The 12,886-nt window shown below is 33.4% G+C and overlaps 1 protein-coding gene and 1 long non-coding RNA gene across 4 annotated transcripts in view; both read left to right on the plus strand.

Annotated features, from left to right (window-relative positions):
• The window catches only part of LOC138310395 (flagellum-associated coiled-coil domain-containing protein 1-like), a 33,898-nt gene extending 25,910 nt beyond the window's left edge, over window positions 1-7,988 (plus strand). For all 3 annotated transcript variants that reach the window (XM_069251602.1, XM_069251603.1, XM_069251601.1), the window contains exons 10-15: window positions 232-335; window positions 1,990-2,061; window positions 2,474-2,563; window positions 3,225-3,334; window positions 4,027-4,126; window positions 4,556-7,988. In XM_069251602.1, coding sequence (XP_069107703.1) covers window positions 232-335; window positions 1,990-2,061; window positions 2,474-2,563; window positions 3,225-3,334; window positions 4,027-4,126; window positions 4,556-4,930 — 851 coding nt within the window. In that variant the 3' untranslated portion in view covers window positions 4,931-7,988. The remainder of the gene's footprint in view (window positions 1-231; window positions 336-1,989; window positions 2,062-2,473; window positions 2,564-3,224; window positions 3,335-4,026; window positions 4,127-4,555) is intronic.
• Window positions 7,989-9,982: 1,994 nt separating this feature from the next.
• LOC138310355 (uncharacterized) lies at window positions 9,983-11,381 on the plus strand. Its single transcript, XR_011206408.1, has 3 exons — window positions 9,983-10,098; window positions 10,932-11,003; window positions 11,333-11,381. It is a non-coding gene; the product is annotated as an uncharacterized lncRNA (long non-coding RNA).
• The last annotated feature ends 1,505 nt before the right edge of the window (window positions 11,382-12,886 follow it).

Below are 12,886 nucleotides of genomic sequence, written 5' to 3' on the forward strand. Positions count from 1 at the left end.
ATAAGCATTGAAGTCCCTATTTTTTAATTTCATCGGGTTATGAAATAAATTTTGTTTGCAAACTTTTGTGAGAAACCGCTACGCGGATTCACATAATTTGCAAACAGAATTTCTTTCATACCCCGATGAAATTAAAAAATAGTGACTTCAATGCTTAAATTAATTTTGTAATTAATGGGACCAGACTTTGTTTAGGTACATAACCCTAACAATTAACATAACATTTAATAGAGGCCAAGATGATGCAAGAGAAGAATTCAGAGAGGATATCGTCAGGGAAGGAGCACGCTCGTCAGATGGACAATCTACGCAGGGAACACAAAAAGGAGTTAGATGTATGTATGATAAGGATTTTGTAGGTTGAATTTAAAGTAAAGGCTGGTTGATATTATACATGTTCATGTAATAAGAATATATGTTAATTGATATATCTTATAATATAACCAATTTTTTGTTTGTATTTTATAACTTGAAATTTTCATCATAAATTTTCATGTTACTGTCGTGGGAAGAAAAATGAAAATATACGCTGACAAATTAAACATTTACGTTATTTTAAAGATTTAATAATTCGATCGTTAGTATTTTTTGGTCAATTATTGGTATTAACTTGTAATTATGAAATGTTCAAAGTTTAATAATTACATTTTAATAACTAGGTATTTTAATATAAGCCGACAGAGCATAAACGATACCCATCATTTAAACATTAAATTATGTTTAATCTTGCGTATATGTGTCTGAGTAACACAAAAATACATATAAAATAATTCATTTTGATTTTGGTATATGTGCAATCAGTATTTCATTCCATTTAAGGTATATATAGTGCCGTGGATTTTTAGGTCACCTGAGACGAGAAGTCTCAAGTGACCTATTCTAATCGCCTTTTAGTCCGTCGTCATCACACGTCATCCTTCGTCCGTCGATGCTTCGCTTCGTCGTATGGCAATAAATAGTTTACATTTTTGACTTGTTCTCCAAAACTACTGAACTAAATGTGTTGCAATTTTGCAGAAACCTTTCATAGCCAAAGGTCAATAAAAAATTGTGAATTAATATGACCCCAGCCCCCCAGGGGCTTGAGGGGGGGGCCAAAAGGGGTCAGATAGGCTAAAACTTCAAAAATCTTGTTAATCTGAAATTTCGGAAATGGTAGAATCAAATACTCTTCATAGATTGAAAGGTCTTGAGAAACCTTTACAAAAATTGTGAATTACATGACCCTGGGGTCTCAATTTCAAAAGTCTCCTTCTGAATTCACAAATTTGATTCACAAATTTGATGGAACAAATACTCTTCATCAATTGAAAGGTCTTTTTAAGGCCCTTTACAAAAATTGTGAATTTCATGGCTCTGGCATCTCGGACTTTCCCCTGAGTAGGGGGTCAAATCTATTATAGTTTATATTCGAAAAACGCATTTATGAGCATTGTTTGCTTAATTTTCATAGGAAACAGTCAAACTTGGTTAGAATTATTACCCTGCGATAGCATTTTAGCGTCATATCCATATTGGTTCTGGACAACCCCAAGGGGTAGATAGGCGGGGCCAAAAGGGGTCAAAATGACTAAAATTAGAAGAAAAAAACTCTTCTGAATTCACAGATTTGATGGAACCAGATACTCTTCATAGATTGAAAAGTCAGTTATAAAATCATGCACTGACTGGTTTCAAGGCCCTGATGGGCCAATATATAGTGTTTATATGTCTTTGTTTCATTCTGTATCCGAACTCAAGTGACCGCTAAGGCCCATGAGCCTCTTGTTTTCGGGACGCAATTAATTATCTTTAATACTTTTATCTTGAAAAAAAAATCCAAGAATCCAACCTTTCAATGGGGTAAAGAAAGTAACTTTTGGAACTGAGACAAATACTAAATCGTATGCTCCTGTTATGATAGAGTAAAAATACCATTCGTCAGTGGTGGAGCATCTTTATTTAATTTGTTATTATGATGTTGATGGTGTTCCATTGTATCTTTAACAGTCAGTGATCAGGAGGTTTTCAAATGTGGCTGCTGACTTGGAGCGACTCAAGAAAACCACAGCAGAACTAAAGGTGAGTACACATCCACCCGGTGAAGGCTATATTCCTTATAAATCTCACTCCTGGTGGCACAAATACATCAAAATACATGTGATTTGCTTTTTGTGGCATTCATTTCTATATTGTCTTTTATAAAATCGATTTGTGTTGGTGTATATCCTGACAATTTTAAACTTCAAACCTAGAGTATCACAAAAGTTCTTTTGGATTAGCCCTGAACTGCCATACTAATAAATATTAGTGCACATTTGACAATACTAATTTAAAAATTAATTGCAATACAATGTATTAATTTAAAAGATAAATATTTCACTTCTAGTTTTGATATCAAAATGGCAGATTTTTGTTAATTCTTTGAAATGTTTCTAAGTAAATTAATCAAAATAAACCACGCTGATTCTATTTTTATGTTAAATTTTTGTAGGAGGTGAAGGCAGAAATGGAGCAAGTAAAAATCGCCTACGATTCAACTTGTCAACAGATGGCCAACACTACACGAGAACTTGCCGATGCTGTAAGAGTTATCTCCCCTATCTTATTTTTAATTTGAACACAATATGTGCATGAAGTAAAATTTCAGGTTGGAATATGAACATACACAGGTATATAGACCTATATAAGCTTTGTCCAAGGATTGTTCAAAAGAAACAAAAAATGCCTTTCGTTAAATCTATTATTATTTCAGATATAAACAAAACATAAATATAAAGTTATATTCAATGTGTTTGCACTGCGAAAACTTAACCTTAATTATGTACAATATAATATCTGTCATAAATTAAAAGATATTTTTTCTTGTGGCAAGTGTGAAGGCAATTAAACAAATTTTATTTCATTATACCCCAGCAACAAAGTTTAGGCGGTATACTGGATCGGGTTGTCCGTCTGTCTGTAGACACAACTTTTTCCAGCAAACTCCTCCTATACTACTTGACAGATTTTGATAAAATTTGGCACACAGAACCCTGACATAAAAAAGGAGTTGAGTAAACTATAGAGGGTTCTGCAATGTCCCCTACTAATGGAGTTATTACTAAATTTGTGCAGCGGGGGGTGGGGGTGTATTTGCCATCCACTCTTGTGACAGTTCTAGTTGTAATAAGATATTTTTGAAAAACTAAAAGATTTATGAAATAAGATTAGAAACTAAATATGTTTTTTTCTTCCTTCCACAGAGAGTCAAACTGATGTCTTATGAAGAACAGTTCGAGGACAAAGTGTCTGGTGTGGATGAAAAGTACAAAAAGAAAATCAACGATTTGATGACACAGAACATAGAACTGCGGTAAGTTATCAATCAAGTCTGGGATGAAGGTCACCTCATTATCATAACAGTGCACAATTAACAGCATAGAGTAGGACCCAGTTAAAATTCAAAGTTTGTTTGTTTGTTTGTTTGTTTGATGAATCAATGTCCTATCAACAGCCAGGGTCATGTAAGGACGGCCTCTCATGTAGGCAGTGTGTAGCGTGTATGGAGTGCAAGGTGCGTGTTTTGGGAGACTGTGGTATGTTTGTGTTGTGTCTTCTTAGATAATGGAACTGTTGCCATTTCATAGTGCTTTATTACTGAAGTATGCTGCCGAAGACACCAAGCAACACATTCCACCCGGTCACACTATACTGACAACGGGCGAACCAGTTGTTACCGTTGTAATGACCTATATATACAAGTAAATTTAAAATTACTTGATAGAAATGAAAACTTTGCTTTGGAAGTAAATTGTCATATATTTGAACTTGTGCAGTCATCTATAAACCCCAGCTGAAGATTTTGAACTTAATATAATTATATATCTTGTTTTTATCTACATTTTATGTTAAATTATAACATTTTTTTCTATACAAATTGCCAAATATGCCACCGGTCAAAAGATCATTATTTATATAGATTTATAAAATCAGCAAACTTAAAAGTAACATGTAGCTTCTACATATTGTCTAAAGATGTATTTTACTTTATGTTATGCATTTCAGACGATTGTATGTAGAAAAATGTGAAGAATTATACAATGAAAAAGTATTGGGTGAAACAACACGTGCAGCAAGGGTCTCGTCAGCAAAGGAAGTCATGCATGTATGTACAGAAACACTTTGTTTGGATTTGTGTTTTTTTTATCTCAATATTACTGCGTTATATTATCCAAATAAATTAAATTTTAAAGAATAACTTGCTAAAATGATATTCATAAACATAAATTGATATAGTAAAGAAATTGATATAAACTTGAAGCTTGTTTTCCAATTGCTAAATTTTCTGTTTTGTATGTACATATATCAATATACATTTTCATGTATAAGGTGAATAAATACTGTTAAACTAAATTGAAATTGATACATTTATTAGAAGATAAGCCTTGATGTATATAAAAATATTTAGCACTGCTCAAGCTTTGAACTCTATGTGTTTGGTTTCTTTGCATCAAAATTACCTTCTGACTCATCTGTCTTTTCGTTTACAACAATCTACGTTTTTTTTGAAAACTTTTCATTAATATATTTTCAGTCAATGATAAAGTCTAAACACAAAGCTAATGTTAGTCTTAGCCCTGCTGTTCAACCTCCCCACGAAACAAATCAGTCGAAACCAGAGCGACCAGGGAGTGCTCCAATTACAAGGGCGGAAACGGACAGTGCTCAGCAATTCGCTGGCAAATTTGAGGATCTGTTGAGGCAGGAAGCCGAGGATGACGCTATCCCTAGTCCGTCTGTGATCCTTCAGGCCGATAGTGAGGAAGTGGAAAGGATGAGGAAGTCTCTGCTAGAGAACATCATGGAGGAGGTGAAGGAAACACAGGAAACAACGCAAGAAGAGGAGAACGAAAAAGAGGAAGAACAAAAGGACGGACAGGAGGAGTCTGTACCTGTTAAAATCTTTTAGTGAAGTAAGCAAATCTTGGCTACCAGAAAACATGAATGTGAATTTAAATTAGATAGTTTTTGAATCCAGAAACAATGGCTATTGTTAGTCAGTATAGTTAAACTATTTTTGTATTTTTGTGAAAAGAGCAGACCTTGACTAAATGACTAATGGACCAAATGCTTGACTGTATATTACAGAAATGGATATGAGTTCAAAATATTGTAAACAAGGTCAGTTTCATGAAGAAGTAAATTTCACGTATTTTGTATGCAAATATAAATCGTGAAAATCCATCGCAACAAAAATTTGCCAGCCAATTAGTTGTCTCTATGGTAGATCACTTTTAAAGACACACAAATAAAACTCCGTAATGCTGTTACTATGGATATGGACGTATGGTATTCTAGCTGAACATGTGAATGACTTTCTGTTGTGAAATTCCCTCAACACAATTATGCATTGATTGCAGATGTCAATCCAATGCAAAATTACCCCATCATGAAAAAATATGTTTTCAGTATTGCTTTTGCAACGATCTGTTTTTGATGATTTATTAATTTTATTGAAGACTTTTTCTTGCTTGTTATATTTTAATCAGACGAAATGTCAAAGAGCTCACGTATCATGTTTGTGTACAATGTACATACTCATTAAAACGTTTTGAGTCCTCAATTTATATTCTGGAAAGGGAAGTGGTTCCTTTCCAGTCATGTAAGTATTGTTTTTACAAAATCATGACAGAAGATTTCTTTGTCAACATTTGAGATTTTACAATTAATCAATTTCTTTAGTTCATTAAACAACTTCATTGTAGTATGTAGATCTACCTCGAATGAGTACCGTTTCATGTCTCATCTTTGATTTTTCTAGATATGGATTTTTTCCAGTGATACATCACTATTATTAAGTTGTATTGATGATTTTTTTAGAGTTAATCTTGAATTTTCTAGATATTTATACTAAAAGCTAACTTAATTTTTATCAAAAAACACCATGGAACCAAAAAAATGGGTAATTTGGTTATTATTAAGCATTATTAAGTTTCATTCATGACATTTTCTGGCGTTGATCTTTATTGGTTTTGAATATTTACTACATGTATATCAACGTGTTTAGGTGATACCAATCACAATGGGACTAAAAAATTGGTGAATTCATTGCTAGTAAAACGCGTTTTATTTGAACGTTGAATAACACATGACAAGTAGTTTTAAATGATGGTCTGCTGATCTGCTCTGAAAACACCCGAATAAATAATATTATATATAATAATCATTTATGAATGCCAAATTATATTGTATAATGACAACATAGTTCCATATGCCAAAAACATTAATGTACTTATTTTGGCTAAAACAAATTGTAGTGATTTCAAACAAGTTATGCAGTATTTTCAGCTGCAATAATGTAAGAATATCAATCAAACGTTCAAATTTGATTGAAGGTAAAACAAAGTTTACATATATATTGTACATGTGATTTATTTATTTTATTCATTATACATTGAAATAAATCAACATTTTTGTAAATTAAAACAATTGTTTTTTAAGATTATTAAGAACTGTATATAAAGATAAAACATTTTAATTAGTGTTTGTATAGGAAATTGTCGCCAAAATATTTATTTGAGAGTTATCTGTTTAAACTATTTTCAACAATTTTCCATATAATTTTCTTTCTGTCAAATTATTTGTGATTGCTATATTTATGTTAGAATTAAACGGCTTTTTGGATGATTGTCATTCAACACATGGTATATCTAATTTACCATTTTTCTTGTTAAGTAGTTTAAAGATGCCAAATGAAGGTCGAAATAAATAAAGATACATTATAGGGTAAATCTCATAATTTTAAGTCATAAAAATATATATATTTATGATATATTGAATATATGAGTTTTTTCTTTTATACTCGGATGCTGAAGTTATGTGTAATTTGTTATTTACTAGTGAACGGGAATCTCACTTTTGTGCTGTTGCTAATTTACATTACCTCTTTAGACATTTTGACCTCTTCCGGTTCGAAGACTAGAACAGTTTGTTATGACATTACAAGGAAGATTGAGTTTACTGCTGTTATAACTGTTCTGTATTAGCATATGACAGAGTTATCTGCCCTTGCAAGTAATGTGTTTATTGTGCCATGAGTTTTTGAGCGTAACATGAGAGTTTTCAGAAAGATGGATTTTGCTCTCAAAGTAAAATGACGACGAAATGGATATCTACCATCAAGGGAGATAACTCTGTGATATTCTGTAATTTTTTACATATGTTGGAAAATACACATATAGTTTATAAAGCCTAGCTGTTGTAGGTCAATGAAGATCGCCACTAGGCTACGCATTTAAAATAAAAAATGTAATTAAAATATTTTCATGCTGCTTGTATTGTTAAAATTGCTTACATTGTACATTCATTATTGATTTTTATTACATACTTTACTCAAATTTTTTTGGGGATGAGACACAGAATTATATCACTTAAACTGTATCATTTTTATCAAAATTTCAATTTAATTATCCATTTTCTACAACAGTTAGAAACAGTATTTTTTATCTAAAAATTTACATTTGAATTTTCTTGCTTCTTTAACATTTTAATTTAAGACAACTTCCTTTCAGTTTTGTAATTTGATTTAGCTGCTAGAAGAATACTAAGCGAAGTCAATCGCTATTATTAACTATAAAAATAATGGACTTGTTTAATTTGTCTTGACGAGCGAAATTTACATTTGCAAATTATACACAGAGAACTAGAATAGCTACATGTTTCTAGATCAGAACAAGTATGATTTTGCATCAGGGCCCAGCACTACAATGTGATGGTGAAAGTCTGATTGCGGAAATATCGTCCTCAGCAGACTGTGTACGTACGTTGTTCGGCCAGATACAGTAGGATTAGCGATATATGTGCTTTTGTCATATGTGATTTTTTAAAACAGCATTCTGTTTTATAGATGTTATTTTGAGAAGCATTAAGATAGCTTTTCTACAAATTTGTGATAGACATCTTATAATATGATTAATTTAGTATGATTGATTTTAAATGTGAAGATTGCAATAAAACAATAAAACATACTTACAAGTCGATGCTTATTATTTTTCTTGAAACGCATATCATGCTGTTCATTTACCATTATTCTCTTCTTTCGACAAAATGCCACCAGTATCTCCTCAACAAAGAAACACGTATTTTGCGATAAAAAAACAACAATAAACCGCATTGTGTGTTGCCACGTCCCCGTCTTCGGCCACGCCTACATGTACGCCCTCTTGTGATCACGGTATCAATATTCCGTCTTGTGGTACTCGCGATGGTGTCTACAACATTCAATTATCAATAGCATAAACCATATTTTTCATAACCCAATATTTACATGTTAAGAGCAAAAATACACCCATTTGTATAGGTCCCTAGTTTGAAAAATATATAATTAATTCAATATCCTCGTGTGTGATACGACATCGGTTTGTATTTTACGATCGACCTTATCAAGGATTTACAAAGTAGGACGTCCTTGACCTTTCAGTGATCAGTTTATGTGACATTGTAGTCAATGTTTGATTATCTTATCCCCGCTTTGTGTAATATGTGATGACAATCGTGCATCTCGATTGGAGAAGAAAAAACATATCAATGATTCATAATCGATACTTTGTACACCCAAAATGCTTTCAAGGAAACACCCATGATAACGTATATACGCTGTTATCATTTAGACACAAGACAAAAGGAGTAAAGCATACACGTGTGTTTGTTTTACTTACATATATAGTTACCTCAAAGTCCGTTCTCTTAACGACAGAAGAATATTCAGGGGTACAAACGCGCATGCTACAATCGCGATTTTCCCTGTGCACGTGTGTTATCTTCGGTGTTCTCCGTTTAGTTAATGAACAACAGCTTAGTACTGACTTTTAACAATAAATATATTGCTTAGTTGTATTTAACAATTTTGTAATTGAGGGAAAGTGTAACTTTTAGGATAAATAATAGTTTGCTTGACTTTCAACGGTAAAATCTGAACTAACCAGATATGGTACCACTATGAATGCCCTTGTGCTTTGTCTGCTAAGTGAGTTTGAACGCAGTAGTGTATATATCGTTATTCATTATCTATTCTCACCAGTATCATGCAAAGTATGCTCATCATAGGAAGCTACAAGGTAACGCAGTCAAATACAGGGCAAACTAAATTATTATGCTATTCTATATACGCAGTAGCAGATACTAGAATCTTGCATGGGTCTGTCAATTGGACAGGGATTTCTTTCATACCTACGGGTGTAATACTGTCTGGTCCAGGGCAATACACTCATGTTGCCTGAGGCTGTATTGCATGTCTACCCATGCAATAAAGCCTCGTTACGTCACGGCGTTAACAAAATATCTATTTCCTCGGTAAGATTTAAACATTTTTTTTCACAAATATGACTGGTTTTACTATAATAGATGCACACAATGAAATTTGTGTTGAAAATATCACATAATTTTTCATGTATGGGAAATAGATTTCCAGTCGTGGGTTTCGTCGAATTTATTTCAACATGGCACGATACATTAGTTGTAAAGTTGCAATAAAACGTCGAGGTATGAAAGAAAAATACTCTTTCATAAGTGGATATGAAGAGGGATATTCTACCCTCGGGATCACAAAATGTTGCAAAACCCTCGGCAAGCCTCGGGTTATACTACATTTTGTGACCCTCGGGTAGAATATCCCTATCCTTCATATCCACATATGAAAGAATCTTATAATCTTAACCCGAATGAAAGATTATGGCTTTTCAACCCGAGGCTTGCCGAGGATTGACGGCCTAAATCTTTTACGAGGTTTTATACCTGTCATCTACATTTTAGACCTCTATTAGAAATTAGTAAGATTTACAATTTAACTAATGTGCATGTGCATAGCTTGATCGTTTTTATATTTTTTTTGAATCCAACTTACCATGGAATTCTTTTATCTTTGACGTTGTTAGTATATTGTTTTACATCACAAGTTTCGTTGTGCATTGGTAATATAACAGTGATAATAATTCATAAAAAATCGGCCAACAATTTTGTCGCTACACAATACATGATAAGAAATAGGGTCATTTGAACGCAAGATAATGCAGAGCACCGACGTGTGATCCACATAGCACCACGCTAATCACAACAACATGCATATTCTGTATTTTTGTGGTAAGTACAGCATCATGGTGTTAATATTTCCTCTCTGGAAAAAATATACAGGTTCTGTTTACAGATTTAAAATATCTTTATGTTTGGACCAGCAATATAATCAGTATAAGATTTAACGAAGCCTTGAAGAAAGATAACTGTTAACTAATCTATCGAACGTAATTATGTTGAGATCTTTGTTCTTTTTTCAACACACAAAAGCCGTTTCGTCTAACTCTTGTTACCGGAAAGAGCGGACATAAGTATTCGGACACTTCGTTATTTTATGAATATTTCATGCATTTTGACAAATATTCAAAATACATAGTTTTGTTTTTAACCGAATATTCGTTTATAGAAATATCTTCAAAATATTTATCATTTTTATACTTTGTTTTTCTGAAATAGACGATTGCATGCAAGATAACGACAAAATAATGTTATATTATTTTTACTTTGTAATTCTACTGGCAAATTATTTAATATGTAATATAACAATCTCTTGATATAGGCTACGGGAATTTAAAATACAAATATTATCTACAGAATCATCTGCCAAATGCTTTCAAAATTCATAAGGAATTTATGGATTTTTTTTAAAAACGAATCCTTGAAAATGTATTGAAAAGTACGGTGTCGGCGAGTTCCACCATTTGATATAGCACTGCGCTCTGGCCCTACACCAGACATCTATCTGTCATAATGTCTCAGTCTGGTGTCAGGGCCAGAGTATCTCGGGTTAGTAGATTATATGTTTAAGCAAATTATACTTATACATTTTTCACTTGTTATCATGCTGTTGCCACCATGTTATAGCTGATATGGTAAATCATATGCACTGATGTTTGTTGAAGGTTTCTTGCTTACATTTGCATTTATCCTGGGGACAAAGCAAGTCAGTGCTGGGCCTCACCATCACGAGCATGGTAGGTATTATATCAGCCCGAGATGACATAGCCCGATACCAAACGGTGTCGGCGATTTCCACCTTTTCATGTAGTAGTGCGCCCTGGCCCTATACCAGACATCTATCTATCGTAATGTCTAAGTCTGATGCCAGAACCAGAGTATCTAGAGCTAATATCAACATCACAGTCGAATGGTTAAATTGAATTTGATCTCCACATATCAGGATTGACATTAAATTTCATCTATCTCGGTTTTTCTATGTATACTTATTTACTTGGGGTTAAGATGCTATTAATCATTCTAAAAAAATCGAACGATGTTTGACTTCTTTTTGTCATTTTTGCAGGTGTTTCGGACGAATGTACCCAGGATGCTTCCTATAATCGTATGTATAGTTTTTATGAACTTATGTGTTATTACCGTATTCGCCGTAATTAGCGCCCCTTCCCTTTTATGGAAAAGAGTTGAAGTTTTATAAACGACCCCTTTCCATTATTTCAAAAAATGTTTTTCAACATGTGATGCCTCTAACATCATCATTGAATTTCATGTTACATGAACTTGTGAGTCTTTTTCATGTGAATCACGACATAATAATGTGTTGCAAAGGATAAATGACATATACGTGACGTTTACTGTAACAGATATTAATGTACCATGAGTACGAAAAGATTTAAGATATGGCTGACTTTTTTCAACAACTTACATTTTGATTCATTAATAAGCGTCCCCCTTTGTTATAATAATTAAAGTGTCCTTGACGCTAATTACGTGGTGGTTATCATTTTCTACTTTCATTAATTTTCCTTTTAACTGGGACACATTTCGATAGGAAAACATTGAAAACAAATATATTTGGTAACTCAAAATAAGAAAAAATCGATCTGGAATGAATTAGAGCATTGATTAAGGTTGAAGACCCCGTTTAAAGTAGTAATTTTTGTATGCCTCTATGTCATTTCTTAGGTGTACCTAAACATAGCTTAGTATATATAAAGTGTCTATGCATCCGTCCTAACCTTAGATATCTCATTTGCCTCGTAGATTGTTGTGTTGTTTGTAAATTTTGGAAAAATATGCAAAAAAACCCAACACAGGTTTCAGTGCCTATTTCTGCTCCTTAATAACAATGTCATTAGGCTCTCTTTGGGGCTGCTTATGTAACAAGACTCAAGTAATGAAGTTAAGGTTTCTTGGAAAATCTCAAACTATGTCTAACCAATACTAATCACTAGCCTATGTGGTGGTGACCGGAGGTTCCCTAGCTAAAGTGGGGACCGGAGGTCAAAGAGCCTATGTGGGGACCGAAGGTCCCAGAGTCTATGGTGGGAATCGGAGATCCCCTACTGAATGGGTACCGAAGGTACCAGAGCCTTTTTTGGGGACCGGAGGTTCTCTGAGCTGTGATGAGATGCTCCAAGTTAAAAGACCAAAAAGGATTTGATTACAAGTCTTACATCCGAATGGGGATTAATGCCGGATAACTGAACAGAAGGAATCTGGTGTACAGAAACAGCCCCTTGCCGATAAGTTAGAAACATCAACGTACACTTAAGATTTAAACTTACTTTCTATTGCAGCATTTGGTCACTGAATACTAATTGAACTTGAAGGAATTCCGAGGAGGAAAAGTGGAGGCTAAGCTGGGGATGGTGGCGGGTTAGCCTTCAGGAATTGTTTAACTCTGAAGTGAACAATAAGAGCATCCGTATGTCCTGATAATTTCATCCAAACTAGTAAACATAATGACAGGACTATTTGGTGACAGAAATATGAACTGATACCTGTGGACTTGCAACAAGAAATTATATTTTTTGCATGTTTTGCCAAAATTTACAAACAACGCAAGAACCTACGAGTCAACAGTAACATCTAAGGTTAGGACGGATGCATAGACACT

This window comes from Argopecten irradians, chromosome 16 (assembly GCF_041381155.1).
Source record: "Argopecten irradians isolate NY chromosome 16, Ai_NY, whole genome shotgun sequence".
NCBI lineage: Eukaryota > Metazoa > Mollusca > Bivalvia > Pectinida > Pectinidae > Argopecten > Argopecten irradians.